This window comes from Numida meleagris, chromosome 5 (assembly GCF_002078875.1).
Source record: "Numida meleagris isolate 19003 breed g44 Domestic line chromosome 5, NumMel1.0, whole genome shotgun sequence".
In the NCBI taxonomy this organism is placed as follows: domain Eukaryota; kingdom Metazoa; phylum Chordata; class Aves; order Galliformes; family Numididae; genus Numida; species Numida meleagris.
The window spans coordinates 18,805,892-18,830,242 of NC_034413.1; the positions used below are offsets into that span (position 1 = coordinate 18,805,892).

General features: G+C 64.5%; 3 protein-coding genes across 16 annotated transcripts in view; 1 reads left to right on the forward strand and 2 right to left on the reverse strand.

Annotated features, from left to right (window-relative positions):
* PSD (pleckstrin and Sec7 domain containing) overlaps positions 1–11,505 on the forward strand; it is a 35,880-nt gene extending 24,375 nt beyond the window's left edge. For 3 of the 5 annotated variants that reach the window (XM_021398998.1, XM_021399000.1, XM_021398999.1), the window contains 7 exons: positions 6,606–6,649; positions 7,562–7,740; positions 8,294–8,364; positions 8,511–8,668; positions 8,967–9,111; positions 9,522–9,665; positions 9,978–11,505. In XM_021398998.1, coding sequence (XP_021254673.1) covers positions 6,606–6,649; positions 7,562–7,740; positions 8,294–8,364; positions 8,511–8,668; positions 8,967–9,111; positions 9,522–9,665; positions 9,978–10,217 — 981 coding nt within the window. In that variant the 3' untranslated portion in view covers positions 10,218–11,505. The remainder of the gene's footprint in view (positions 1–6,605; positions 6,650–7,561; positions 7,741–8,293; positions 8,365–8,510; positions 8,669–8,966; positions 9,112–9,521; positions 9,666–9,977) is intronic. The other 2 variants (XM_021399002.1, XM_021399001.1) reach the window with 1 other exon arrangement.
* Positions 11,450–19,789, reverse strand: NFKB2 (nuclear factor kappa B subunit 2). 7 transcript variants are annotated; one of them, XM_021399007.1, is made up of 24 exons: positions 19,694–19,789; positions 17,811–17,958; positions 17,233–17,277; positions 16,895–16,973; positions 16,686–16,723; positions 16,488–16,586; positions 16,204–16,355; positions 15,817–15,923; positions 15,564–15,722; positions 15,279–15,383; positions 15,084–15,169; positions 14,848–14,986; positions 14,651–14,767; positions 14,394–14,576; positions 14,172–14,298; positions 13,981–14,095; positions 13,587–13,794; positions 13,329–13,498; positions 13,145–13,247; positions 12,852–13,066; positions 12,576–12,645; positions 12,306–12,478; positions 12,122–12,233; positions 11,450–12,046 (listed from the first exon to the last, which is right to left on the reverse strand). In XM_021399007.1, exons 2-24 carry the CDS (start codon positions 17,853–17,855, stop codon positions 11,925–11,927), a joined length of 2,769 nt encoding a protein of 922 aa, XP_021254682.1. In that variant the 5' UTR covers positions 17,856–17,958; positions 19,694–19,789; the 3' UTR covers positions 11,450–11,924. The 7 variants fall into 7 exon arrangements, with proteins under 7 accessions (XP_021254682.1, XP_021254681.1, XP_021254680.1 ...); XM_021399006.1 differs by having other exon boundaries at positions 16,686–16,726; XM_021399005.1 differs by having other exon boundaries at positions 17,233–17,343.
* TMEM150A (transmembrane protein 150A) lies at positions 19,882–24,351 on the reverse strand. 4 transcript variants are annotated; one of them, XM_021399047.1, is made up of 7 exons: positions 24,235–24,351; positions 23,174–23,221; positions 22,174–22,245; positions 21,983–22,050; positions 21,726–21,853; positions 21,179–21,356; positions 19,882–20,669 (listed from the first exon to the last, which is right to left on the reverse strand). In XM_021399047.1, the coding sequence occupies exons 1-7, from the start codon at positions 24,312–24,314 to the stop codon at positions 20,446–20,448; spliced, it is 798 nt and encodes a 265-aa protein (XP_021254722.1). In that variant the 5' UTR covers positions 24,315–24,351; the 3' UTR covers positions 19,882–20,445. The 4 variants fall into 4 exon arrangements, with proteins under 4 accessions (XP_021254722.1, XP_021254721.1, XP_021254724.1 ...); XM_021399046.1 differs by having other exon boundaries at positions 21,726–21,877; XM_021399049.1 differs by lacking the exon at positions 23,174–23,221 and having other exon boundaries at positions 21,726–21,877.

A 24,351-nucleotide genomic window follows, 5' to 3' on the forward strand; every position in this document is an offset into this window, starting at 1 on the left:
CAGCGGGTGTGAGATAGGGCAGTGAGCGCATGCTGCAGCTCTCTGCTATGGGTAGGGTCAAGCTCCTCACCCAGTGCAAGCCAGAGCTGTGGGGCCAGGGGCTGCAATGCTGCACCTGATGATGCGGGAGCACCTCCCTGCACATCGCTGCCTGCAGCGGGGAGGCTGAGCTGCTAAAAATGGACTGTTCCCTCTGCAGCTGCAGAGCTTCCCACAGCCGCTTTTCAGACGCCTCTGTATCAGTGCCGTGCTGGGGAGTGGGAGCAAAAGGCACCTCCGAGGCAGCACGCCAGGGGCAGGCTGCAGCTCTTCCATTGCTCCCTCAGGAGCCCTGTCCATGCACGGGGCCTCGGGGCAGCTAGGATGAGGAAAGTGCTAGGCATGGAGCTGGCACATGAAGGGCAGTGGGGCCGGGCTGCTCCTGGGCAGCTTTTGCAAGGCTCAGTGGGAGAACATGCCCTCTCTGCCCACTGCAGGCTTGGGCAGCAGAGCAATGGGGAAAGCCTATTTTCTCCCTGCAATAGCCAGCACTAGTCCCATTAACCTATATAGGATGTTGCCTCCTCGACAGACCTGGGTCCTCCACCTGGGGACTGAAGCTCCTGTGCATGCACAGCTGGACAGCTAATTTTAGCACTGCAGGAGCACACACATTTCCTAAGCACAGCAGGGGAAGAGAAGGGCTGGCAGGCTTCAGAGGGGCTTCCCAGAGCCCAGGGGCGGCTCATGGGCAGCTCCAGCAGTGTGGAAGAAAGGTCTTGGGACTCTTCTTAAGCCTGCCCAGGGACAGGTGCTAACCCACGTACTTCAGTGCCAGGGAGTGGGGGTGACTCCCAGCTGTGGGTGGGAGAAGGCTGGGGACAGCAGGACAGCACTGGGTGGCTTCAGGGGACACAAGACCCTGTGACTCTGGGGGCAGCATCAGGAAGGGACACCCACAGGGACCACAGTTCCTCCCTCTCTGGCTGCAGAAGCCTCAAGACAAAGGCAGCAGGACGCCTGAGAGCAGGTGGCAGCTTGAGTCAGACACAAACTTTATCTGCTACAAGATAATGCGTGTAAACACTCAAGAATTTCCTGCAGAAGAAACCAAAACACTTAAAGCTTGCGCTTTCACAGCTGAGCACCAAGTCCCCCTCACCAGCATGCCTCGCTGTGCCCCTGCTGCTGAGCTAAGGCAGTGACTCTGCCCTGCTGGGCAAACACTGCTGCTGGAAGCCACCTCCCTGACATCCCCTACAGCCATGCTCCACAGGCAGGGCCCAGCCCGCCTGGGTGCCCTCACCACCTGGGGATGTGGGAGCTCACAGTGCCGTGCTTGGTGATGCTGATGCCTGTGCCTGCGGGCTGGGCTTGGACTGCAGCAGCCAAAGGAGCACAGCTGCCCAGCCAGCACGGAGGGAGGCATACTGGTGTCCTACACAGGTGGTGTGGTGGTTAGCTCAGCCCTGGGACCCAGCTGTCCTCTTGTAGGTGTGATTTCAGCTCAGGCCCCTGGGACTTCATTCACTGCTGTTGGCTGTCTATCTCAGATGCGGATTTGACTTTTACCCAGGTGATCAGTTTGTGGGGCCTTAGATCTTCCGCATCTTTGTTCTGTAGCTTAACCTTGTGCTTTGCTGAGCCTTCAGATGCAAAACCATTTCAGGCCCCTCCTCCCCAGCGCTGCTTAGCAGTCAGCCCTATCTGTGCTACTTTCCAGCCTGGGAGCTTGGAGTGCTTCACAGCTGTTAGTGAATTAAACCCCAGCATGCAGGCAGTCCCATGGGGAGGAGGCAGGAGGGGCCCTACTCCCAGCTTGGGGGCACAGCGATCAGATGCTCTGCGCACTGGGTGAACGAGGAGCAGATGTGGGAAGTGGAGCTGGCTCTTACCTCAGAACTGGGGGCGTAGCTGGACTTTCTCAGCCTGATCCCCCTGGTTGCACTCTACAGCCCACTGACCTCAGGATTCACTGCCCTGCTCCCATCCCAGAGCAGTCTGTTTTGCCCTGTAGGTTTGGCATGGCAGTCACCGTGCCGAGCAGTGACGACACAGTGGAAATTTTCCTCTTCTCCCCTGGCCGCATCTCCTCCTCAGTCACGCCTAAGCGGGTCGTGCATCGATCCTCATCCCGGCTCCAAGGATGCTCGGCTCAGCTCTTCGGTCCTGCACGGAGCGGTTGTGCCCAACCCGCGGGGCAGCTCCGGCCGCGCTCGGAGAACTGAGCGGAGGGGTTAAGTGTAGGATGGGCGCCTGAGAACGGGAGGGAGCGGGCCGGAGGCCCCCCGCTCAGCGTGACCAGGGGCAGGCTCGGTGCGCCCCAACAAGCGCAGCCCAGCCGTCTGATCCGCGAGCAGCCGCTCCTCCTCCGCCTCACATCCCGGACAACTCCGTGGTACCTGCACCGCAGCGCCCCGAGAGCAGCGTGCCGGCAGCCTCCCCGCTTCGGCGGGGCGTACCGCAGCGGGACCGGTCACGATACCCTCCGCCGCAGCGCAGCCCCGCCACCCCGGCCGCCTCCATTTTGAGCCGCGCAGCGCGGACCCGCCCCCCGGCACAGCCCCGCTCCCCGCTCCCTGCCTCGGGGCCGCCATTGGCTGCGCTGGGCGGCGGGCGGGGCGGGGCGGGGAGCCGCCTCCCGCGGGCAGCAGCCTCCGAGCCCTGCCCGGGCCGGCCCGGCTTCAACAGGCGGTGGCGGCGGGGAGCGGGGCGCGGGCGCGGCGGGGCCGGGCAGGGCGAGGCAGGGCAGGGCCGCCCCCGCCGCCGCCGGCACCGGCACCGGCACCATGATCGGCGTCAACAGCATCAACAGCAGCGCGGGCCGCATGCGGTCCCGCTCCATGTGCTCCGTGCGCTACGGGCGCAACTACCGCGGCGTGGAGACCTTCTGCTACGGCTGGCCCCAGCGCTCCCGCACCCTGAAACCGGTGCTGTACACCGACCTGGTGGTCAGCCGGCTCCAGAGCCGCCGCAAGAAGAAGCCGGTAAGCGCCGGGCGGGCTGCGCGGCGCCGGGGCTCCGAGGCGGCACGCGCGCGGACGGGCGCGGCGCGGCTCTCCCGGCGCTGCGCCGCGGCGGGGCCGTGCCCGGTGCCCGCAGCCCCCGGGCTGCGTGACATTGCGGCGGGACACTGCGCGGCGGCGGGGTCGGAAACGTCGTGCGGAGAGGATCGGGGGCAGAGCCGTGCCGCTGGGGGGGCTGCCTTCCCGCCCGGCCGAGCGGCGCGGCGCGCGGTGCCGGGCGTTGCGGGTTGCGGCGCTGCGGTCCCGTTCTTGAGCCGAGAGCCGGGGAGAAGGAGGGGCTCCGGTCGGGAAAAATAGGCTGCTGGCTGCCAGGAGCGCGCTCGCCGTCAGTTGGCATCGGCTTCGGGGAGTTAAGCCGGTGCGCGGTCGTGCTCGGTGGGGAGAGGCGTCAGGGCTGGCGCCGGGCACGCACCGCGGTGCCGGGCAGGAGCGGAGCCGGCCGGGGCGAGCAGCGCCGCTGCCATCGCGGCGGTCTGGGGGCAGCACGAGGTTGTGACGCACTCGGATGGAAGCAGCTGTTGGAGGGGAGATGCTCCTTGGTGCGAGGGATCGGAGGGGGGCACGGGGTGCCGCAGGTGGCGGTGCTGCTGAGCGTGGTCTGTGCCCGCGGGGCAGGCGGCAGGGTGTCCGCGGGGCGAGCGGGGGCCTGGCTCAGTACAGCCGTACGTCCCCGTGTGACCGTGCCGTGTGTATTGGCACAGCCGAGGGATCTGCGAGCCCGGAGTACCCGGCACAGCCTTGGGGCTGGGTGTAGGGAAAGGAACTTTGCTAAGGAAAAGTTGGGGAAAGCCGTGATTGAGCTCTCATAGTGACATGCCCAAGAGAGGCAGCGTGCAGGAGGGCACCCTATGGCTGTGAGGTCTCTTGTGCAGAATGTCACACCGCTTCTCTGTTAGGGACGTGCTGGGCTGCAGCCCTCAGTGCAGTCCTATCTGTACCACCTGCTGCCCTGCTCCCACGCCAGCACTGAATCTCGTCCGCTCTGCGCTGCTCTGGGACAGAGGGATGAGGAGAGGGCTGTCTGTGCAGCCAACCTGTCCCTTTGCAAGGATGCTGCTCCTCACCGGTGCAGCCTGCACAACCCACTGCAGACGTGTGCTGGAGCAGTACCTGGGCACGTCCTGCCAGCCCCTTTTGGGGTGCACCGAAGGAAGATGTGCCGGGTCTGTTGGCAGTCCCGCTGGAGCAGTTCATCCCTGGGTCTCCCTGGTGTTGCGCATGTCTAAGGCAGGGCTTGCTGCCTTACCCTGCGTGCTGCAGCGGTGAGCTCATAACCCTGTGATGGCTAGAAAAAGACAGCAAAAAACCTCTGCTTCGGGTCAGCCTCGGTGGCACAGGGCCAGTTCCCCACCAGCACCCTGCTTTCTCCTGGGCAGCGCTCCCGAATTCAGCGGTGCCAAAAGGTGCCGTCCGTTTGCCCCCTTCAAAATGAATCCACGGAGCAAAGACAGCTGGGAGAGAGGGACCTGCAGTGACGAGCCACAGCGCTGTGATCTGTACTGACAGAGCTGTGGAGAGCTGGGCTGCAGAGCCCACTCTGCCCCATCAGAGGGGTCCTGCACCACAGAGCCTGGGACTTAGTGATGGGCAAGCAGCAGGAGCAGAGAGCAGCAATGGGCAGCATGGTGCAGAGCATCCTCTGCTCGGAGCTGGGCTGAGCCCTCCACGTTTGTCTCCTCCGAGGCATGACACCACTGCCCGTTGGGGGTGGCGGTCAAGAGGCAGAACCCCAGCAGGGTCCCAGTGCAGGATCCCGGTGCAGGCTTTGTGCCATCCTCTCCTCCTCACCTCACCGTTGTCTTCCTCCTGTGCAGGAACACTGAAAGCCCACGGCCCAGTGTCCAAGGCTGCTTGGCAGCTCCTGCCCTCAGCAGGCTCGTGGGATGCTCCCAGTGCTTGTAGTGGGGCTGTGGGAGCCTTTTGAAGCCGTCAGTCAGGCTGTCCTTTGAAGTGTTGCTGGGTAGTCCCAGAGCCTGTGTTTATGTAGTGCTGTCCTGCTGTGCTGCTCTCCAGCACTATGCAGACATCACTCTCTTTCAGAACTGCTCCCCGAGCGTGTTCCCACCAGCTCGGCACTCCACTTCTCTGTGCCGTTTTTCTATTACATTTGTTTCTGTTGTTCTTAGTCCCTCTCAACTGCTTTCCATCTGTGAGATCCCATCCATCCTGCTCCCCGTGGCAGTTCCTTATAGCCCATATTGCTCCTCAGAAGCCTGCTTCCATCTCCTGTCTGTCCCAGGGCAGTAGAAACAGCTGGGTACAATCTGCTGTGGGACATGGGGGCTGTGCCTCTCCTGGGGGCTGCTGCCTTCCCAGGAACAGCCAACCCCGCTTTTCGCCTGCAGACAGGGAGCTCCTCTCATCTTATGCAGAACAAGCTGGTGCTGGGCCAGTGCTTCCCCGAGCAGGACACACGTGATGATCCCGGTCCCTCTTCCGCTCTGGCCACTGCACATCTCGGGGATGATGGATTTGCCTTCCCCAGATGCTGCTGGGTCTGTTGGCAGGGTCTCTGCAAGCCTGCAGTTGTACTTTATCAGCCACCAGCAAGCTCTCTCCCCAGCAGTCTCCAGCCAGGAGATGGATGTTGACAGCTGCCTGAACAGTCTGTGCACAACTCGATTATCTTCCTCTGAGGGTGATGCCTTCCAGACCCGTACTGCTCCTTGATCTGGAGTGCTGAGCAAATGCTGCTGGGAACTCTCTTCAGAGCCTCTTGTGCTGCAGGGCTGGGCTGAGCGCCTGTGGCTTGCGCCCAGCTGGGGCCGGACAGGCGCTTGGGAACGCGGCCCCAGACCCATCTGCAGATGGACTTTGCTTTTTTCCCAGCTGCAGTGCAGGCACGGGGCCCTGTCTTGCTGAATTCTGCAAGGGTCAGAGGGTGTGGGGGCCCTGGGAAGGGCGGGTGGGCAGGCTGCAGCACCCTGGGGTAGGTGCTCGTCATCCTGTCTCAGAGGGCTGCCAGGTATCTGCAGCGCTCCTGAATGGGTGTGCTGGGGGCTGCAAATCCCACATGGAGCCGGTGCCAGGCCTCGTTGAAGTCCCCACTGAAGTGTAACTGTGCTCCTGGGGTCTGGGGGTGCCCACAAGTGCAAGAGGACAAATTGTATTGGGCGGCTGCTGCCTGCTGTAGGGATGCAGGAGTGCTGGAGGCCCTGGCAAAGGCTGATGTCCTGCAGAGCTGCCCCATCCCAAAGGCTCTCTGTCCATGGGCCTGAAAGCTCTCTGTTTGGCCAGCCTGGTTCACTCTGGAGCAGGGAGAACTAGCTCTCCGATGGCCTGGATGTGTTTGGCAAAACTCACACAGCTCACTCATTGCCACTGCCCTGGGCAGACGCAGGAGGAGGGGAGCGCAGGGGTGACAACCTGTGCCATGCCCCAGCACGATGCCCCATCCATGCCTGGGCTGGGGATCCTGCGGTGCCCAGAAGTTACCTGTAAGCCCTTGTATGTGCAGAGCGGGGGCCTGGCCGTCAGCACTGGTGCCAGGAAGAAAGGGCTGCATGCAGGATGGGCTGCCTCTGGGTTACCTTAACCTCCAGTGCCCCTCCGTCCCCAGAGTTATCTCCCCTGACCCAGACCCCACTCCTCTCTCCACAGGCGCTGTACGGCTCCATCAAGAACGAGAAGCTGCAGTGGGCCATGTGAGCATCCCATGGGGGGGGACCGGCTGTGCGGGCCCAGCAGGTGCTGGGGTCACCCTGACGACGTGGAGGCCCCCTCACCCCGGCCCCGGAGCGTTCTGCAGCCCAGGGGCTGTGATGGGGAAAGGGGGTGGGGGGTAGGGATGGAGGTGCCCAGGGAGCTGTGGCGGGTGCCAGCCCTCCGCCCCAGCACAGCACCGCGATGGGGCCCCGAGGGCAGCTCCCGCAGCTGTGGCTGTGCCGGGCCTCACTCTGCGCCCAGGCAGCGGTGCCCAGGGTCGGAGTAGGCAGCCCCGTGGCTGTGCCCGGGCGCCCGCACCTTCGCCCACAGCTGCCATCTCCAGCAGCAGAAGCGGCAGCGCCCGCGCTGCGGGGATTAATCAGCCCGGCGGTTCCGCCAGCGCTGAGCCAATGCGCTCGGGCTGCTGCCATGGAGACGCCGGCAGATGCTGAGGGGTTTAATTAGCAGCGAACGGTTACGAGGGAGGGGGGAGGCCGCAGCTCCGGGCTCCCACAGCTCCGTGCTGGGGCGGGGGGGAAGCAATGCAGCCCGGAGGGCAAGGGGACATTGTCGGCAGGGATGGTGTGAGCAGGGTGTGCTGCCCTGCAGGGTGGGCTGGGAGGTGCGAAGTGCTGCTCATCAGCCAGGCCAGCAGCAGTCCACAAAGGCTGCTGGCTCCCGAGGACAGGCTGGGACCCACCCCAGCCAGCAGCAGCAGCAGAGCCCCTATGGCTCATCCCGGCAGCAGCACAGCTGCCAGCCCCGTGGGGCAGGGGCACAAAGGCTGGGCTGGGGGATGCTCTCCAGTGGTGACAACAAACTGCTCAGCCTGGTCTGTGGGTGGGAGGCTTGATGTTTGCTGTCCCCAGCAAGGTCACAGACAGTCTCCCAACCAACTCTGTACCTGGCAGAGACGAAGAGGAGCTGAGGAAGTCCCTTTCGGAGCTGGCTGACCCCAAACCTAAGTCCATCAAACGCATCAGCAGCTGCAGTAACCCTTTCCTGGACTTCTCCCAGGACTCCAGCATCGCCACCTACAAGCACGGACTGTTAGTGCGCAAGATCCACGCTGATCCCGACTGCAAGAAGAGTAGGTGTCTGGGGAGGGGGAGCACTGGAGAGCTGCAGGAACCCTGACAGTGGGAGGAAGGCAGGGGTCACCCTGTGCAGTCTGCACATAGCACCAAGCCCGCCTGCAGCATCAGCCCTCCTCCACGTGCTTCTGGTGGATGATGGGTGGGCGATTCACTCCAAGGCTGGGGGCTGAAGGGCTCTCCCTTCCTGCGGTGCTGGGAGAGCAGGGGGGTGCGTGCTTAGGTGTCCCGCAGTGCTGCAAGCATGCTGCAGGTTCTGCGCTGACAGACGTTCCCCATTTTCACTGCAAAATCCTCCCTAAGCCCCGGCTGCCTAATGCCACCTTGATCCGATCAGGCGCTGCCGGCGTTACCTGGTGTGTGGCAGCGTTCTGTCCCCATCCCCAGGCACGTAGCCCCCCCTGCAGCCCCATCTGCCAGCCACGTGCCCAGCATGGGCTCAGGTGCACGGGGACGGTGCTGGCTGCTGTATGTCCCCGGGGTGAGGTGACGTGTAGCGCGGCACGGCTCGTGGGGGGGTGATCCACGGGCTGCTGTCCTCTCTCGCAGCCCCCCGAGGGAAGCGCGGCTGGAAGCCCTTCCACGCCATCCTGAAGGGGATGATTCTCTACCTGCAGAAGGTGAGGAGCGCCGGGGTCGCCTGGGGCTGGGGGCTACTGGCTGGGGCCCTGCCTTCGGGGCTCAGCTGGAGAGCAGCTTCCGCCATGGAGCTGGGTTGGGGTGGGAGCGGCCCTTGGCCGGCTCTGAAGTGCCCGTTGCCCTGCAGGAGGAGTACAAGCCAGGGAAGGCGCTGGCAGAAGAGGAGCTGAAGAACGCCATTAGCATCCACCACTCGCTCGCCACGCGGGCGTCAGACTACAGCAAGAGGCCCAACGTCTTCTACCTCAGGACAGCTGACTGGAGGGTCTTCCTCTTCCAAGCACAGTGAGTCCCCAGGGCCCACAGTGGGGCTTGGTGGGGCGAGCTGTGCTCAGTGCTGGTGGCAGTGAGTGAGATGAGCTGAATTCCACATCCTGGCCCTTTCTAGAAGGGAGAGGAGCTGATGCTGTTCCTGGGCATTGCCCAGCTCCTCTCTTCTCTGCTCCGGTGGGCCTGAGGCCGTGCGCTGCTGGGGCAGAGCCGGGGCCAGCAGGGAGCACTGGGTGGCTCTGCAAGGAAGGGCTTTGGTGCGCTGAGGCTGGCGGGGAGAGCACGCAGTGCCACACTTGGCCTTTCTCCCCAGGAACTCTGAGCAGATGCACTCGTGGATCACGCGCATCAACGTGGTGGCAGCCATGTTCTCTGCACCTCCCTTCCCCGCCGCCATCGGATCCCAGAAGAAGTTCAGCCGCCCGCTGCTCCCTAGCTCCTGCACCCGGCTGTCCCAGGTGGGCCAGGGCCGAGGGGCTGTGGCTGGGAGAGGCACAGGGTGCGAGGTGGTGCCAGGGCACATGTGGCCACCTGCCTGCACCGAGGGGGGACCCGAGTCACGGCAGGACCTTGACAGGAGCCCGGGCAGGGGATTAGCTGGCTCTCCCTCGTGCCACTGCAGTTATTCATAGAGCAGAAAGGATTAATAAAAAAAAAACAGCCTAGTTTTAGAGGGGATTAATTTCTGCTCTAAGACTGCAGCCAGCCCACCAAGAGCAGGAGACCACCCCAAAGGGCCTGTGCTGTGGCCTGCAGTGTTTAGAAGACTGGGAGCAGCAGCTGAGCTCCTGGCCATACCCAGGAGGGGAGAACCACACCAGCCCTGGAGTGAGGGCAGTGGGGTGCTGACAGTGTCACCTGTCCCCAGGACGAGCAAGTGAAGAGCCATGAGACCAAGTTCAAGACGATGTCAGCGGAGCTGCTGGAGCACCGCTCCTCGCTGCCAGATAAGAAGGTGAAGGGCAAGGAGTATGAGGAGCTGAAGCAGAAGGAGGAGTACCTGGAGTTTGAGGTGAGCAGGGCAGACCTTTGGCCCCTGTGCCGGCTCTGGGCCACCACCAGGTCACAGAAACCTCTCCTGCCCCTTCAGCTGAATTACGTTGGGTCCCTCTGGCACTGCTGCAAGGCTTTGCTCGCAGTGCAGCTCCTCAGCACGGGTAAGGGGTTCCCAGGGTTGGGGCTGGATGGGGAGCGCCCCTGGTAGGAAGCAGGCACTTCAGCTCCACCCTGGGGTGAAGGGCCCACAAGCACCCCGTGGGCTGCTGGCTGAAGAGGCAGTGCCCTGCTACCCCCCCGCCCTCACTTTGCATGGCTCTGCCCCCAGAAATCCCGCTACGGCACCTACGCCATGCTGCTGCGGGCCAAGCTGAAGGCCGGCTCTGAGGACCTGGCGGCGTTTGAGTCCACGCTCTTTGACGCAGCGGGCGGTGAGGACGACGGCCTGAAAAAATCCCGCTCCAGCCCCTCGCTGAACGCCGAGCCCTCCAGCACAGGCACCAAGGTGAAGCGCAACGTCTCGGAGCGTGCCAGCCGCCAGCCCCCCGGCCAGCCCCAGAAATCGTAAGCCAGGGGCGTCAGCCGCCCGCGCTGCAGCTCCACTCCTGCCCAGGGCGCTGGGTGGGTGCCACATACCCGCTGCGACCCTGCATGAGTCCATCCTCCGGGGGCAGACGCCGCGGTGGGGACAGCCATACCCAGCCACCAGCAGCAGTCCAACGGCCCCTTGGCCGGAGATAGACGCAGGGCAGGACCAAGGGGCTGCGGGCGGGAGCTGCCCCACAGACTCATCCCTGCTCCCCTTGCTCTGCGCTTGGCTGCAGGCTCCCCTCCAGCTCCCCACCCTAGGAAGGGGCAGGGACCAACACCCCCTGACTGGGCTACTTTCCTTGGTGTAGAACTGCAGCGCAGCCAGCGGCTGCTTTCCTCCAGCTCCATTATGCCGTGTGGGATGGAGCCATCCCTGGCCCCAACCCCAAGGGCTGGGAGGACCCAAGGCTCCCTCCCCACCGCCCCCACGCCTCTTGCTTTCTTACAACTTTTGGACGGTTTTTGTGATACAGTTTTGCACTTTTTAGTACCAGATTGAGCTGACCACCAGGGAGTTTTTTGGGGGCTAATTTTGATGCTTTTTGGGAACTATTTAAAAAAAAAGCAACAAACAGAACAACAATGCACCAAACTCAGCCATGTCCTGTAGACTGTGCACTTCTGGGGGGGGGGGGGGGGATGTTTTTACATGAACTCGAGGGAGGACACAAACTCCCCCCCGGGCAGTGAGCTGAGCATCACTGCTGTGCTGTGAGCCCCCACCCTGCACCAGCAGCCCTCCTGCAGAGCCCTGCGGCTGAGCAGCACTGCCTGCGTGCTGGCTCTTTGCTGGATGTGGCCCTTGGCCATACCTGCGTGCGCACTGGGCAGCGGTGGGTATGGGGTGGCAGGTGGAGGGGAGGGGCGGCTTTCCATCCAGTGCCATTTCTCCAAAGCATTGTGAGAGCCTTGGAGGATGCAAAGCTGAGTGCTGGTCCAACAAGAGGAGAAGGAGCAGAGGCTGGAGCCTGGTCCTTGGCTGCAGGCTCTCTCTGTTCCCAGGCATACCCACAGGGTGAGCGTGGCCAGAGGACACTTGGAGCAAACACTGGTGCTCACATGGCCACAGGAGCGCTGGGGGTGCGTGGAGATGGGGCGGGCACTGAGAAGGGCTGGGGGATGCTGCTGTTCCTGGTGTGTGGGACCTCGCCAGTTTCAGCACTTTGCGAATGTGTCAAACTTTTTATTCTGCTCTTTTGAGTCTATTGCAAAAAAAAAAAAAAAAAAAGGAAAAAAAAAGAAAAATTTCCACCCTTGCCCCAGGTGGCTCGGGGGGAGGAAAACCTTTGTACAGCTTCTTCTGTCGGTTACTGAAGTAAAACTTGCTCTTCAGTTCTTGGTGCGCTGTGGTTTTTCCCCCAGGCAGCCTAGAAGCGGTGCTGGGGACAGCGCAGGCACTTGGGGTGATGCCGAGGGGGCACGGGCTGGCTGCTCTCCCTGAGGCCAGTGCCGGGGTAGCGCCCTGTCTCTCTGGGCCGGGGCAGACAGAGAGGGCTGATGCTAATGGAAACCGTGTCCCCTTTATTCACCAGGCGTGGGACCATTAAATACGAGCAGAGCGGGGCTGGGCAGGCTGTGTCCCGGCCCTCAGCAGCAGGGCAGCCGGGCTGCAGCGCAGCCCCCAGTCCAGAAGGCACTTGTGTGGGAGGGGCAGGGCGGGGGGCAGCACGGCCCCCCCGGCCCCTCAGTGCACCTGCTGCTGCTGGCTGTGGTGCAGCTCACCCTCTGGCACCGGCCCTGGCTTCAGGGCGGGCGCCTGCTCCTCCTCCACCGACTCGCTCCCGTAGGCGCTGTCTTCCTTGACCTCTGCAAGGCAAGCCCAGGGGCATCAGCCAGGAGGGCAGAGGGCAACAGGGCCCCCCCCTCCCGCAGTCCCCGCACCTGTGCTCTGCAGCTTCTCCAGCGGCTCAGGTTTGCGCAGCATTCTGACAGCCCCGCGCAGCCCCATAGAGTCCAGCGCCTCCAGCAGCCCCCCAAGGCTGCCCCCAGCCAGCTGCAGGGAGAGCACAGTGAGCAGGGTGGGGGACACAGAGCGGACAGCAGAAGGACAGGGCCTAGCACTGACCTCATAGCTGCGCAGGAGGCTGACGCTGGGTGAGGGGGTGTCCTTGTACGTCTCCACCAAGCTGCAGAGTCCCAGCCTCTTGGCCAGCTCCATCCAGTCTGACCCGCTGCTGTCCTGGTTCAGCAGCTGCTCCAGCCCCTGCAGCGCATCACTGTCCAGAGACAGCACATTCCCTGTGGAGACACGTACCCCTGTCACACACCATCTGTCCCCGTTGCCGTGGCGGGGGGGACATCCCGGCCCTGCCGTGCCTGCAGCAGGGCTGCTCACCTGGCCGGGGGGTGGTGGGCAGCTCAGTCTCGGGGCGGGGCTGGGAGGCCTGCAGCAGGATGTCCCGCACCTGCAGGGCACATGAAGGGATGTGAGCATCGCCCCAAGCACCAGCCAACACACCCCAGCACCCTGCAGGGCCTGCAATGTGGAGGGGCACCACACCGGCCAGGCTGGTGCCAGCCCCAGCAGCGCTCTTGGCTTGGCCCTGCTCCCACACCTCCTGGAGATCATCTCCCACGCCGCAGCCCCCACCCGCGCTGCATCCCCATGCACCTTCTGGCTCCGGGTCAGGTCCAGGGCTGTGTGGCAGCGGCGCTGCCGGGGCCCTGCCTCCCCCTGCTCCTCCTCAGGGGGGGCATGGGGGCTCGGGGCCGGCTCCCCCAGCTCCATGGCCTGCTCCTGCTCCTCGGGGTCGCCATCTGTGTCGCTGCTGGCCTCTGACGAGGAGGGGCTGACGGGCTCATCGTTCTCACGCTGCACATCTGCCCCTGTCAGAAGGGCTGGGCTGAGCCCCGAGGGCAGGGGCTGCTCGTGGCACCCAGCAGCGGAGCAGGCCTACACCTTACCTGCTTTGAGCAGCAGTTTGGTGAGGGTTGGGGAGCCCAGGCCGGCAGCCAGGTGCAGGGGGGTGTTCCCAGCAAAGGTCCGGCTGTTGACGTTAGCTCCCAACTATGGAAAAAAGTGTGAGGCCATGAGGATGGGGCCCTGCCTCCGCCTCCACCCTGTGGTGAGGAACCAGCCCCTACCTACCTTCTTCACCAGATGTGTGGCCATGTTGAGGTTTTCCATCTCCACGGCCAGGTGCAGCGGGGTCCTGCCGCCCTGCCTCTCCACGCTGTTCACATCTGCGCCCCTCCTGACCAGCAGGTCCAGGCAGGCCGGGCTCTTCGCCTTCACAGCCAGGTGTACAGGCAGGAGACCTGCGGCGGTGGCGGCACCAGCTCAGCACCCTCCTGTGGCACCAGGGCCTTTCCCCACCATGGCCCCTTCCCTCCCCACCCTGCTCACCGTGGAAGTTGGGCAGGTGCAGCAGGTAGGGAGTGGCCGAGCCCAGGTGGGCCAGCAGCGTCCGCAGCATCTCCTCATCACCTGCCTGCAGTGCCAGGTGCAGCAGGGAGTTGCCATAGCGGTCCAGCAGGGTGGGGTTGGCACGGGCCTGCAGCAGGAGCTGCACCACCTGGGGCTGCTTGGTGATGACCGCCAGGTGCAGCGGTGTCTGTGGGACAGAGGCAGCATCACAGCAACGAGCCTGTCCCAGCACAGCCCCTGACCCCTCACGCAAGGCATCGCGATGGGGCAGCTGCAGTCCCAAGTCTGGACGCAGGAGAAAGGCTCAGAGAGACACCCCCTACCCCAGCCCTTCTCTGTGACAATGTGACAGTGCTGCCCAGGAACTCGGTACCTGCTGCAGGTTGTTGGTGATGTTGACGATCTGCTGGCTAGGGATGCTGACCACCACCTCAATTAGCTGCTTGATCACAGCTGTCTGCTCATGGATGATGGCGAGGTGCAAGGGCCTGTGGAAGAGGACAGCCCTCACACCAGCTCCATGGTCCCAGGCCCCCCTGGCTATCCCCAGCCCCAAGCACTCACGTGTCCCCGTTCTCATCCTGTGATGCTGCCAGGTGTCTCTGCACGGCCAGCAGCATGCGGGGGTCAGCAGTCACCGAGTAGTCCAGCAGGGCATGGGCGTTGCGGCGTGCCAGCAGCCACAGGTGGGCTGTGGGGTGAGGCAGGATGTCAGTCCCAAAGGGCTCCGGGTCCCGCCCCCCAACTAGCCCCTGCAGGTATAGCCTCCAGCCTAAGCCCTCCTACCGTGCCGCTGCAGCTCCCTGCAGTAGGTACTTTCTGTAGGTGCCTGTCTGTCATCTCCATCCCCGCTCCCGCTGGGGGCCTTCATCTGCACGCCGCCCTGGTACCCCCCCACGGGGTGCGGACTGGAGGAGTAGAGGTTGTTGTAGCCCAGCCCGGACGAGTAGGGGAAGCTGAGGTTACCGCCTGTGGAACAAGGGCCAGGTCATAGCCGGGTTGGGCCAGGCTGGCAGCACAGGGTGCGGGGCACTCCCACTTACCTCCTCCCGCCCCAAAGCCCCCAGCACCGCCGGCACCCCCCATGTGTGAGCCCCCGCCGAAGTGCTGGGGAAACTGAGGCAGCACCTTCTTGCGCTTCCGCTCCACCTCCTCCTTATCTGCAGGTAGAGGTGGGGGAGTGAGGGGCAAGGGAGCAGGCCCAGCAGCAGGGCTGGGTGCCTCGTCCCACAGCACTCACCCTCCACCACAGGGTAATAGGTGAACTGCTTGGAGTCGCTGACGTCCCCCCCGCGCTTCCGCTTCAGTTGCAGGAACACGGTGACAGGACGGTCAATTTTGGGCTTGTGGTAGGGGGGCGTGCGGAAGACGATGGCGTACTGCAGACAGGAGGACAGCGCTGGGCCCTGCTCTGGCCTGCAACCTGGGATGGGCCTGCCCACCCCACAGGCACCCACTCGCGCCATCCCCCTGCACCTGCTTGTGCACATCCGTGGGGGAGAAGTCCCCGAAGGCCTGCCAGCCATTCTCGTCATCCTCGTAGAACCGCACCTCAATGTCATCTGGGGAGGAAAGGGGCTCTGGCCACTGGCTGCAGGGACATAGCCACCCACGGCCATGGGGCTCACGTCTGCTTGGCAGCAGCCCCTCTTGAGGGCTGCAGCCCTTTACCTTTCTGCACCTTGTCGCACAACAGGTAGACCTCATCCCCACCTCGCACTGAGCCCGCCGTCTTGTCCATCCGTGAGATCTTCAGGTTGGAAGCGCCAGGGGACTCTGTGGGGGCAAGAGGTGTTGGGAGCCGCGAGGAGCACTAGGAGCCCAGGGGGGCCGAAACAGAGCCACCCACCCGCTCACACACTCAGTAAACACCCAGCCAGGAGCAACACACCCAGAGCATCACGGCCCCACACAGGGCAGCCCCCCATGTCCCCGCCACAGCAGCCCCGTGCTCACTGCTGTCATGGATGGGGTCAGAGATGACGGGCTGCAGTGCCAGAGTGAAGTTCCCACTGCTGTCACGGAGGTAAGCGGTGAAGCGCAGCCTCACGATGCTCAGATCCATCACCTTCTTCAGCTCCTTTGCCTCCAGCTCAATCTCACGCAGCTCAGCTTCTGCAGGGGGGGGATGCTGTCAGACACCCTGTGCCTGGCCCGGCAGCTGCCCCACACCATATGACCCCACTGCCCCAACCCACGCAGCCCCCACCCGTCAGCAGCTTGTTTGTGTTGCGCGTCCTCTGCTTCTTCAGCTTCTCCTTCATGATCTCCATCATGTTCTTCTTGGTGACGTGAAGCACACCCAGATTGCTGAACCTGCCCGGGAGAGCCCACAGTCAGCACAGAGCCAAGCACCAGGCAGCAGCGTGGCATGGGGGGGCAGCGGTGCAGGGCCACGGGGGGAGAGGAGCCCAGAAGAAAGGACTCCAGCAGGTCATGGTGGGGACCTGCAGGGCTGGAGGGATGCAAATGGATACAGGCTGAGCCAGCACAGGGGCTGCATTTATGGGACCTATAGGGAACTCTGTGCGCAGCAACAGAGCGCATGCAGCTCCTGCCCCACACCCGCAGATCTCAGAAAGCGGCCCACACGCACTGTGCCGTCATGTCTTTGGGCCCCACGATGGCGACGCAGTTGCCAGCCTCGTTGCACTGCTTGCCCACCAGGCTGTGTGCGTGCACACGTGGAGGGTCGCTGTGTGTCACCAGGTCCACCTCGATGCGCGCCATCCCCTCGTAGTTGCAGATCTGTGGGGAGGAGGGAGCTGAGGCACGAAGCCGGACCTGGGGCTCCTTAATGCCCGGCTCGTGTTCTCCCTCCTCCAAGCATTGTCCCAGGTCCCACGTGCACTCGCAGGGCCGCGGCAGCACAGTGCTCACCTTGACGGTGGGGTAGGTCTTGTGCCCCTTCTCGCTGGAGGCTCCTGGCAGCCCCCCGTGCGAAGGGCCCTCACAGCCATACCGAAATCGGAAGCCCCGCTGCAGAAAGCAAAGCAGAGCTCAGCCTGACGGCAGCACGGGGAACGTGCCCTGGGGTGGTGACAGCTCCGCCTGCTCTCGCCCGGGTGCCACCCTCACCTGCTTCGGCTGCTCAATGATGACCAGGTAGGGACCGACTGCTGGAGGGCAAAGAGGAGAGGCAGCAGTGAGCCCCAGCAGATGGGGCGCAGCAGGGTCAGGGGGAACGGCCCTGCTCTGGAGCGCAGGGCCGGGCTCCCAGCCAGCCCACACTGGGGACAGGGGGATGTGGGGCTGCTGCGAGCCACCCAGGGGGACGCGACCCTTACCTGTCTCCATCAGGGGCTCCTTCTGCTCCACCATGTGGGAGCCAAAGCTGAAGTCGTCGTAGTCGATCCCATCCAGACACTGGAAGGGAAGGGCAGCGCGAGCTGCAGGGCTGGGCCGGGAGCAGACCCCCACGTACCTCCCCAGCTCCCAGGGATGAGGTGCAGCGGGCACGCAGCACCCACCTGGTCCCCGCCCCGGCGTCTGTCGCTGACCCCAGCCCGAGCAGGGGGACGGACAGACAGGCAGACAGACAGACAGACAAACAGGCGGCCGGACGGGCACGCAGACAGGCAAGCAGACAGCCAGCACCCCGCGGGACCCCCCCGGCCGCACTCACGGGCTGGAAGTGCTCGTCCATGTCGCTGCGGGGCCGGCCGCCGGCCTGCGGGAAGAGCGGGCGCTGAGCGGGGCCGGCGGCGGCAGGAAGGCACGCCGCTCCGGAAAGTCCCTAGAAACCCCGCGGAGCCGGGAAATGACGGCCCCGCGCGTCACCGCCCCGCCCCGCCCCGCCGGCTCCGCACCCGCCCCGCGGCGACCAGCGGCGGGGGCGGCGCGGGGGCTCGGGCGCGGGGCGAGCTGCTTCCATCCCTCCCGAAACACCCGGGGAGTTTTGGGCCCGGAGCGGGAGGATCGCAATCAGTCAGCGGCGGGGCCCCGCGGGGGCAGCCCCGGGAGGACTGGAAATCCCGGCGGCACCGCCGGGGCACGGCCCCGCCAGCCCCGGACCCGGAGCGGCGGCTCCGCCCGCAGCACGAAGCGCTGCCCCGCGGTGCGTCCCGGGCAGGGCAGGGCAGGGCAGCGAGCGGTTCCCCCGTCGCCGCGGCGGGTTCCGCGTCAGGGCAGCCCTCGCAGTGTCTGCCACCCGCGCTGCCAACCCTCCTTCCCGCTTTCCCAGCACCCGCGCCCCCAGCTCACCGTGCCGGAGGCGGCCGGCCGCAGCAGCCCATCCAGCCCCAGCATCGCCGGTCAGGGTTTGCCGCAGGGAACTGCCACAGAGCTCGGGCAGAGGGCAGGGTCAGGGCAGCGCGGGGCGAGCTCGCTTCCTCCACATCCCTTCTCCTCGCTGAGTAAGGAAGAAAAAGAAAAAATAATATCTGAGTCCGCCGTGTCCTCACACCATGAATTTCTGAATCAGTGGCCGCCGCGGGTCCCGCTCGGGGGATTTTGGGTGTGTGGGAGACAGGGGAAGGAAGGGGATTGTTCAGCTCGTGCATGACTCATGTTCTTCGGAAGCTGAAAAGCGCTTCTTCAAGGAGATTCTCTGGCCCCTTGGGCCTCCAGGGGCTGCCCTGTGCCCCTGCCCACGGGTGCAGTCGAGGCAGCGGCTCAGCCCAGTTGCAGGGCCAAGGGGGACCTTCCTCGGGCCATTCCGAGAGCCCAGCAGCGCAGCACGCACTTGGCCCTGCACCGCTGGGGAGCACCACACCTGCTTGAGATCCTGCCCCTGCACCCTCAGCCCCCAGAGCTGTTGGCATGGATGTCACAGATGAAGGAGGGGAAGAACGCCCCTCCACCACAACATAGCGGGACAGCCCCTCGCCCCCTGACCACTGAGCCTATGGGAAGAGCCCACTACTCCCCTCACATGCAGCAGCTCCCCTTCCTCTGTCCCTGAGGGCTTTCACAGCTTGCTCAGCATTGCTCTTGTGGCAGCACACAGCACAACAAGGGCACATCACAGGGCAGCACTTGCCCTCTGGCCAGCCCACACCTCACTCCAGAGGTTTCCTTTCCCTGTGCCCACCTACCAAGGGAAGCCGGAACACCCGGCTCGTGAGCAGGGCTGGGGGCAGCTCCATTCCTGGAAGTCACGCAGCTCAGCCCCGCTCTCAGGCCGGGTGCTGCCTCCCGCACCACGCAGCGGCCCTAGACCAGCAGGGAGGCCCCAATCCCCCTCCTGCCCAGCCCCAGGGGAGCCCAATTCCCTCCTGCCCCGTAACTTCAGGCCTTCCCACAGCTCGGCACGGAGCCTGCCAGGTGCCAGGGCCTGCCGCTGCCCAGTGCGGCCACGCTCTCGTGCCCGCAGCCCCCTGAACGTGACCCAGCAATGCCTCCCGTGACAGCTGCTGAGCGGGTGCCTTGCAGGCAGGAGGACAGCTCCGTGTCTGTCGGTCTGCCTGCCTGCAGCAGGGATGCGCAGGAGCCCCAGGAAGGTGCTCCAGGAGCATGGGATGCAGCAGGAGCTCTCCGACCCACCCTGGTGTACAGGCACTGTGCTGCGGCCCCCCTCCCCCCCCGACCGCTTCTCTGCCATTTTGCTCCCCAGGAGCCCGCTAAGACCGCAAATCGCGGCCCTAAATTCCCAGCCTCGTGCTTTCCGCACAACTCCGGGCTCTGTCCCGTCGCAGCTACGGGCACCTACGGCCGCCAGCTTCCCAGCCCACTGCCCACATCTAGCGCGGAACCACCTGGGCGCGGTCCTCCCGTCGCAGCCGAGTTCGTTTGGGCAAACCCCGGCCGCATATCGATCAGCTACGTTTCTCCTGCTGCCGCGTGCCCGCACAGCCTCCCCGCATCACCCACGGCACCGCTACAGCATCGGCCTCGGGGGCAGTTTTGGGGCAGCCCTGTAGGGCCGTTCCCCACGCAGCAGCACCCACCCAGCTCAACAAGGAAACACACGACCTTCCCCCGGGCAAAGGGCGGCCGCAGGGACGGATGCCAGCTCCGAACGCCCCGCTCCCCACCCCGCGGTACGGAAGCGGCGGAGCCCTGCGGGAACCGGCGGCACCTGCCCACCTGCGACCCCGAGAACAACGCGGGCGCTCCCGCCGCTCACCCCCGGCCCCGCCGCTCACCTCCCGCCCCGCACGGCCGCCGCTGCGCCGGGAAAGTCCCGGTCCCGGCCCCGGCTCCGCCTCCCGGGGCTTCCCGGCCCGGCCCGCCCCGCCCGCAGGGACACGGGGACACAGGGCGGGGCGAAGCGGAGCGGAGGGGGCCCTGCGCGCGGCTGCAGTTCGTTTTGTTACGGTTCATGGACTCTTGGTAACTTTTTTTTTTTAATATATTATATATAAAAATCCTCTTTGAACTACACATACCGGTGGGTTCTAGGCCGATTGTGAGCTGGTCGGGAAGCACGACCTGATCAACGTGCACAGCAGCAGCAACCACCCCTCTCGAGGGACAGGGAAAACTATATAGTATGTGTATATATACATATATATATACATATACGTAGCTCTGTGTCCACACATACCCACTCGCTGCCCTCCCACGAGCCCAGGGGCCAGCTGGGGCCACGCAGGACTCACTCACCCTGGCCAGACCCTGGGAAGCTGCAGCCCTGCAAGGCTTCCCACGCTGGTTGATAAGGAGCATGGAAAGGGCAGAGACATCCCAGGGAAGCTATCGACCAGAACCTGGGCAGAGGGGCCCTGATTGTGTCTGGCAGCTGAGAAGAGGCATCCCTGGTCCTACTGCCTGGCAGCTCTGGCCTCAGGGCAGGGACACGGGCTGCAGCCCCCGGTGGGAGGGCAAGTACTGAGCACCACGCACACACACGCTGCATCCAGAGGCACTAGGTTGGGAGACACACATGGCACGGAGCTCAGAGCATGGGCAGCCCCTCTGTGCCAGGCAGGCTGTCCTCCCCTTTGTGGCTCTTAGGGGCCCGGCTGGCTTTCAGCAGCACCAGAAAGGTGTCTGTGGAGATAGCCCCGAATTCAAAGGTGAAGGTGCCGTAGAAGACCAGGACATCAATGATGAACACCCACTCGCACAGGGCAGCCACATGCTGCAGCACAAAGCTCTCCTGGATGAAGAACACACCGCCTGAGGACATGCTGGTCAAGGAAAGCATGGCCATATCCCAGGTACCCACAGAGGGCAGCACCCTCTGCAGCAATCGCACCACCTCAAAACCAAGGACCCCACGTGCATCCTCCCCTCCAGCCCCTGGGACCTGCACTGCTCCCCAGCCCACTCCCAGCCCAGCCGCAGCCACATAACACTGCCCCTCGCACAGGGCCCTCCTGCAGGCGATCCAGTGTGGATCAAGGGCTGTGCCCTGCCTGCAGGCTGCTGTGGTTTTCCTGCGCTGGGCACCTGCACAAAGTGCTTCTGTGCTCTGCTTGTGTTAGCCTCAGCTCTGCCAGGGCACTGCTATAGCTAATTCAGACTGTGCGTTGCCAAGGGCTCAAAATACCTGTTAATAAAAACAGCTGGTCCCCTGCTCTGCCTGACATGGGGCTGGAGCCCTGCGAGGCTGCCATACCCCCAAACCACAAGGCACCAGGTGGGAGCCTGTCCCTGCCCAGCCCACGGGGCCAGGAGAAGGATACTGAAGATGAGGGTGACGAAGGCCACAGCGGTGAGGATGCTGCGCAGGTGGCCGGTCCAGTAGTGCCCGTGGGTCTTGGCCGCACGGTACGTGAGGACGGACTGCAGGAAGACGAACAGCATGCTGGTGGGGAAGGCCACTCCTGCCCCAATGTAGTGCAGCACCTTGGCGTGGTCCACCTGCGGGCATAGCACGGGTACAGTGTCAGCTGGGAATGGATGGGGTAGCACCGAGGTGTGCTCGCAGCACTCCCCCCAGACCCTACCCAGCAGATAGCAGCAGACCGTGGCCTCGACATTTGCCTTCTGAGATAAGGAGCTCAATCCAGAGCCACAGCAAGGAGCAACCCCAGTGCCCAGAGAAGGACAGGGCCCAAAGCTGAGCAAAGGGACACGCAGACAGAATGGAACAACCCCAAGTCCTTTGTCCTCTGCCACCACAACCCCCTGAAGCAGCTAGACACAGCCAGGACTGCTTGCTGCCCCCCCACCATGCTCCCCGACCCCCATCTCAGCCCAGCTTGGCCCATTCCCGCCCCGCAGCCTTACCTGGAAGTTGCCCACCATGGTGAGCCCGGCAGCGCAAAGCCAGCCGGCAGCCAGCCCCAGAGTGTTGAGGAGCGATGGCCCAACGTGCTCCAGAACGTGGGCGTACCTCAGCAGCCCCACCAGGATCACTGCAGGATGGAGACAGCACCTGTCTGCACCAACAGCGGCTGACCCTGATGCCCGCAGGCCCCGCTGCCCGGCACCCCACAGACTGGCACCACACAGCGCCCGCTCCCAGCCTGGTGCCACACACTCACCCATGAAGGAGCCCAGGCTGCAGATGAGGCTGAAGAAGCAGCTCTCGGGAGGCAGGGTGCCGCACTTGCTGCAGGGACAAGGCAGGGCAGCCCTCAGCAGGCGGTACCAGGCTGCGGGGTGCCCCTGGGGCCTGCTCCTGGACGGCCCTGAGCCCACGCCCAGCCCCCTCCAGGGCCCCGCCACCTCTCACCTGACCAGTGGGATGTGATCCAGTGTGCAGCAGGGGCCGGGGCTGTCAAGGCCACATGACTGGTTGTAGTTCCTGCGGGGAGCAATGAACGGGCTGGGGAGCCGGTGGCCCCAGGAGAGAAACCCCTCCGGGGTCGCCCCAGTGCCCCCACCACACAACTGCAGAGCCCACGGCGCCCACCTGCAGCCAAAGCAGCTCAGCCAGCGCATGGTTAAACAGGATGGAGGTTTGGGAAGGGCCGGGCCGGTCCCGCTGTGTGTTTTCTGTCTCCTCATTTACTGGTGGCTTTGTTTTCCAACCGCAAGCCCGAGCGAGGCGTGGAGCCTCAAGGCCTGCCCTTGTGGTGCTGTTTGGTTTGGGAGCTTTTCTTTCTTTTTTTTTTTTTTTAAGGCAAGCAGCCTGAAGTTCGGAAGCATTATTCATCATTAATGTCTGTTTATGCCACAGAGACAAACACATTCTTCCCAAGTCAGAGTAAGCCATCAGACAGGAAACGGCAGCGGTTGCTTTTTTTTTTTTTCCCTCCTTCAAACTCTCCGGTGAAAATTAACTCGGGTTTTCTGGGCAGATTTCAGGCGGCACAGTGAGCTGACAGCTGCATGGGGGTTCCTGGCAGGTCCCCCTCCCAGCGCTCATCCCCAGCCCAGGCACGGCCAGGTGCACCCCGCAGCCCCATCGGGTTGGCCACCAGCAAGCAGGGCCCAGCCTTCCCCATGGAGACACACGGCCCTCTGCAACTCCCTGGCCGCTCGTTTCACGCTTTTTCCACACATAGCGTTTTCTCCTTGCACGCAGGACAGCAAGGCTGGGCCACCGTGCAGCAGGGGCTGGCTGCAGCCCTGCTTGGCTGCCTTCAAGGCTCCGTAGCACGATGCTCAACCTTGCAAGCAGCGCGTCCCCATGTGGTTCCGCACCCAAATCCCATGGGCAGAGCAGGTGATGTCTGGAGGGGACCCATGGTCCCCCGGTGTTACTGGGGCCTTACCTCCCCCAGCCTTACCAGTTGTGCACAGGGCAGATGTGGTTGTTGGAGAGTGCCATGGCGTACCTGAGATGGGACAAGAGCGGAGTCACTGCTGTGAGCCAGGGCACCGGTCCAGGGCTGCCTGCGGGGCACTGCGCACTGCCCTGCCCGCATCATACTGCCTTCCCCTGGCTGTCCTGAGCAGGAACCGGGCCCCTGAAAGCGACTGAGCCCGGTTCCGTACCAGAGCTCCCCGCTGGGCCAGGCCCTGCCGGCACCCCGTCCCTGCCTTCTGCCGGGGTCCTGCGCAGCTGCGGCTGCTCCCACGGCTGCCCTGGTGGCTGCACCATGCCCCAGCACCACTCAGCCTGTCCCCTTCCCACCACCCGCACTGCTGCTGCCAGGGGCTTGGGCAGCCTGGAGGAGCAGCCCCGTGCCGGCAGGGCTCCATGTGCAGTAGATCGGCCCCTCTCAGCTCCTTAACACGGTGTTGGATAAATACGGGCACAGCACGAAGAAGCGGCAGCAGGCAAGTAGGGGACGAGGTGGACTCGCCCTAGCAGACAGCCCTGTGGCAGTGCGAGGGCAGGTGTGAGCAGGGGGAGCCCCACCAGCACGGCCCGGGTCTCAGCACCTTGCTCATCACAGCATCCCACCCCGGGCACAGGTCGGCCCAGCCCTCCCGGCAGCTCTGTGCAGCACACGCCACTGCAGCCGCTGGGACAGACGGGTCAGGTTAGGAATAGGAACGGGTGAGGGGAGCCCCGCGTCGCCCTGGGTGCCACGTAACGGGAGCGAGCAGCGGGACAGAACGCGGGGCGGCCCTCACCTGGGGAAAACCCTCGTCCGGTGCCCGCAGAGCCGCACTGCTGGCCCAGGAGATCGGGGCAGCCGGGGTGACAGCCGCCAGCCCGGGCCGAGTCGCAGCAGGAGGGCCAGCAGGGGTGACAGCCCGCGCCCCGCACGAGAGACGAAACCCGCGTGCCCTCCTGCCCCGAGCACCCCGGCGCCGGGCTGGCAGCGGGGCGGGCAGGACTCCGCAGCCCCCCGAGCCCCGGCCGCGGGCGGGCGCTGCGGGGATAGCCGCGGGTACTCACACGATCCACATGCCGGTGATGGTGAAGGCGGGCAGCATGACGGGCAGGATGGCCCAGGCGGGCATGGCGGGGCCGGGCATGCCCCGCGGGCCGGGGCCGAGCGGCGGGGTCTCGCGC

Bases quoted from the DNA above. Each gene is read 5' to 3' on its own strand.
- NFKB2 (XM_021399003.1), bottom strand. From the start codon at position 17,855: ATGCTGGGGCTGGATGGGCTGCTGCGGCCGGCCGCCTCCGGCACG. The intron at 13,248-13,328 runs GTAGGTAGGGGC...TTTTTTCCATAG, and splicing joins CCACACATCTGGTGAAGAAG to TTGGGAGCTAACGTCAACAG. The intron at 13,067-13,144 runs GTAAGGTGTAGG...CCCTTCTGACAG, and splicing joins CAAACTGCTGCTCAAAGCAG to GGGCAGATGTGCAGCGTGAG.
- TMEM150A (XM_021399046.1), bottom strand. From the start codon at position 24,314: ATGCCCGGCCCCGCCATGCCCGCCTGGGCCATCCTGCCCGTCATGCTG. The intron at 22,246-23,173 runs GTAAGGCTGGGG...TGCTCCCCGCAG, and splicing joins ATCTGCCCTGTGCACAACTG to GAACTACAACCAGTCATGTG. The intron at 21,357-21,725 runs GTAAGGCTGCGG...CTATGCCCGCAG, and splicing joins CCATGGTGGGCAACTTCCAG to GTGGACCACGCCAAGGTGCT.